The sequence below is a fragment of the Oratosquilla oratoria genome, chromosome 20, assembly GCF_046742065.1.
Source record: "Oratosquilla oratoria isolate Oo_2021 chromosome 20, ASM4674206v1, whole genome shotgun sequence".
Classification (NCBI taxonomy): domain Eukaryota; kingdom Metazoa; phylum Arthropoda; class Malacostraca; order Stomatopoda; family Squillidae; genus Oratosquilla; species Oratosquilla oratoria.
This window is the reverse complement of record NC_134796.1, coordinates 27302805-27304773: the sequence shown is the minus strand read 5'-3', so window position 1 is coordinate 27304773 and position 1969 is coordinate 27302805. Positions and strand designations below refer to the sequence as shown.

General features: G+C 59.6%; 1 protein-coding gene across 1 annotated transcript; it reads left to right on the top strand.

The window, feature by feature from the left end:
• Positions 1-548: 548 nt before the first annotated feature.
• LOC143036054 (uncharacterized) lies at positions 549-1872 on the top strand. Its single transcript, XM_076203310.1, has 2 exons — positions 549-1334; positions 1578-1872. The coding sequence occupies exons 1-2, from the start codon at positions 625-627 to the stop codon at positions 1867-1869; spliced, it is 1002 nt and encodes a 333-aa protein (XP_076059425.1). The 5' UTR covers positions 549-624; the 3' UTR covers positions 1870-1872.
• Positions 1873-1969: the final 97 nt, after the last annotated feature.

Below are 1969 nucleotides of genomic sequence, written 5' to 3'. Positions count from 1 at the left end.
ATGGTGTCCCCGAGCGTCCTCAGGCCTCTCGGCAGCCCCATACATCCGACCATCAAGGGTCCTTAAAACCCTTACGGCTTGCTTTGTCAAGCACCCCCACGAACTCTTCTTCCTCCCTAGTTCACTCACGTGAACCCGGCAGGAAAACTCGCTCGAAAAAGAGGTCTGCCTCACCGAGGTCCAGGACGCTCAGCTTGTCCCCACCCTCCACAGCCTCTCCCCCCAACTCACCCTCCCTTCCTCGCTCTCCTTTTCCTCGCCGTAAACCCCACAAGGGCAGGGAGCCGGAGGACGAAACGAGGAGAGAGGGAACTCTGGCTGCCCAAGTGGCTGCCCTCCTTCCGTCCCTGATAGGCCCCGTCCTTGAATCGGCCCTATCACATTATCCGGCCTTTCAGGCCGCGCAAATCATAACGCACCCCTCTCCAGAGCAACCTCCTATTGAACCTACGGCTCTAGCCCCCCCTCCCACTCTCCCTCCTGGTCCTTCCCTCCGCCCCTCCGTGCCGGCGACAGGTATAGGACTAGAAGGCCCCTCTCAGGAGGAACCCCCCCAATCAGACGTCCGTCGGATTGGACGGGGTGGAGGACCACTACAGTTCTTCTTTACCTTATCCTCCTACCATGACGGACTCTTTTGAGTTCCGCCCCTTCTCATGGTGTGACCTTCCCCGGTCCTGGGAGTACTCGTTTGGAGAAGGCCACAAGCTAGTGGCCTGGTCTCCCGACTACTCGCTACCGGAGGGCTGGAGGAGGAGAGATGACGTTATCCTAAAGTGGGCCAACGACGAGGAGGGGGCTACGGTTCTATACAAGATTCGACCCCTCTCCGCCCCGGCCTCCACGCCCTCCAGGATTTCCACCTCTAACACTCTGGACGCATTAGGTGCTCTCCTGGAGAACCCTCGTTTAAACCCTGATGGGCATATGTTTGTCGACAGGTCGGGGGACTCACCGGCGGTAGCATTCTCCCCAAACGCCTGGTTCCCGCAGGAGAAAGGGGAGAAGGCCTTAGACATCCCTGCTCTCTTCGAGCGGGCCCAAGACCAACCCAAGACGGTTCCTCCTCGACGGCATATCCCTTCATCATTCCCCGTCGTCCTGCCACCACCCTTCGCGCCGGAGGGCCTGCGCGATTGCTTATGGCACTCGGGCAGGGACCCCGCCCTCCCCCATCAACTTAGTGAACCGGAAGCTAAGTTGCTGACGACGGAGGCCTCGACCAGACAAGACCTTGCCTCTACCATCTCGACCGTCACGGCCATCGCGATGATGAGGAACTGGCTGACGACGCTCGCCACGAGCTTTGAGGACTTCCCGCGGGAAGAATTGAGGTGAGTGGGATATTTCAATCTATACAGAGGGTCCAGACCTGTCCTGGCGAGAGACGCTCAGGTAGCGTCTTCACCCAGGACGGAGCCTCTTGACTAGCGCCCGAGGACGAGGTCGTTCGGAAACGACCTCGGCCTCGCATATGTTATACGTTCTACAATTGAGCGATGTGACTTTATTACACCCTCCGGGGATCGGGATCCTTCTCGCCCTACTAATTTGATTCGCGTGTTTTCTGTATGCAGAGACACCCTGGCGGCACTCTCTACCGTGGCAGAGGGTACAGCCAACATGGCGTCATCAGCCCTACCCCCAGCAGCGAGGGCCTTCACCGCGGCTCGTTTGGCAGCTCGTCAGTCTGCAACGCGGTCGGCCCCGGAGATAGCTCGCCGGGGCGTGGTGAGAGCAGCTCCCCTTTCCCGTGGTCTGTTCGACCAGGAAGCGACAGACCGCGTCTTCGCTACGGTCCCGACCGTCATCCAGATCCAACAACCCTCCCAACCTTCGGAGACACGCGATAGTGACCATCTCCGCTAGCACAGTTCTGGACTTCCTGTCTTGGCTAGCTGACACCACCAACAGGGCACCGGCGACGATCTCTGCTCACTACGCAGCCCTCGCTGATCCACTCTGCTTC

What these genes read in the sequence shown, in the direction of transcription:
- LOC143036054 (XM_076203310.1), top strand. Translation starts at nt 625, where the DNA reads ATGACGGACTCTTTTGAGTTCCGCCCCTTCTCATGGTGTGACCTTCCC. An exon ending in TTCCCGCGGGAAGAATTGAG is followed by an intron (nt 1,335 to 1,577) that starts GTGAGTGGGATA and finishes TTCTGTATGCAG; the next exon opens with AGACACCCTGGCGGCACTCT.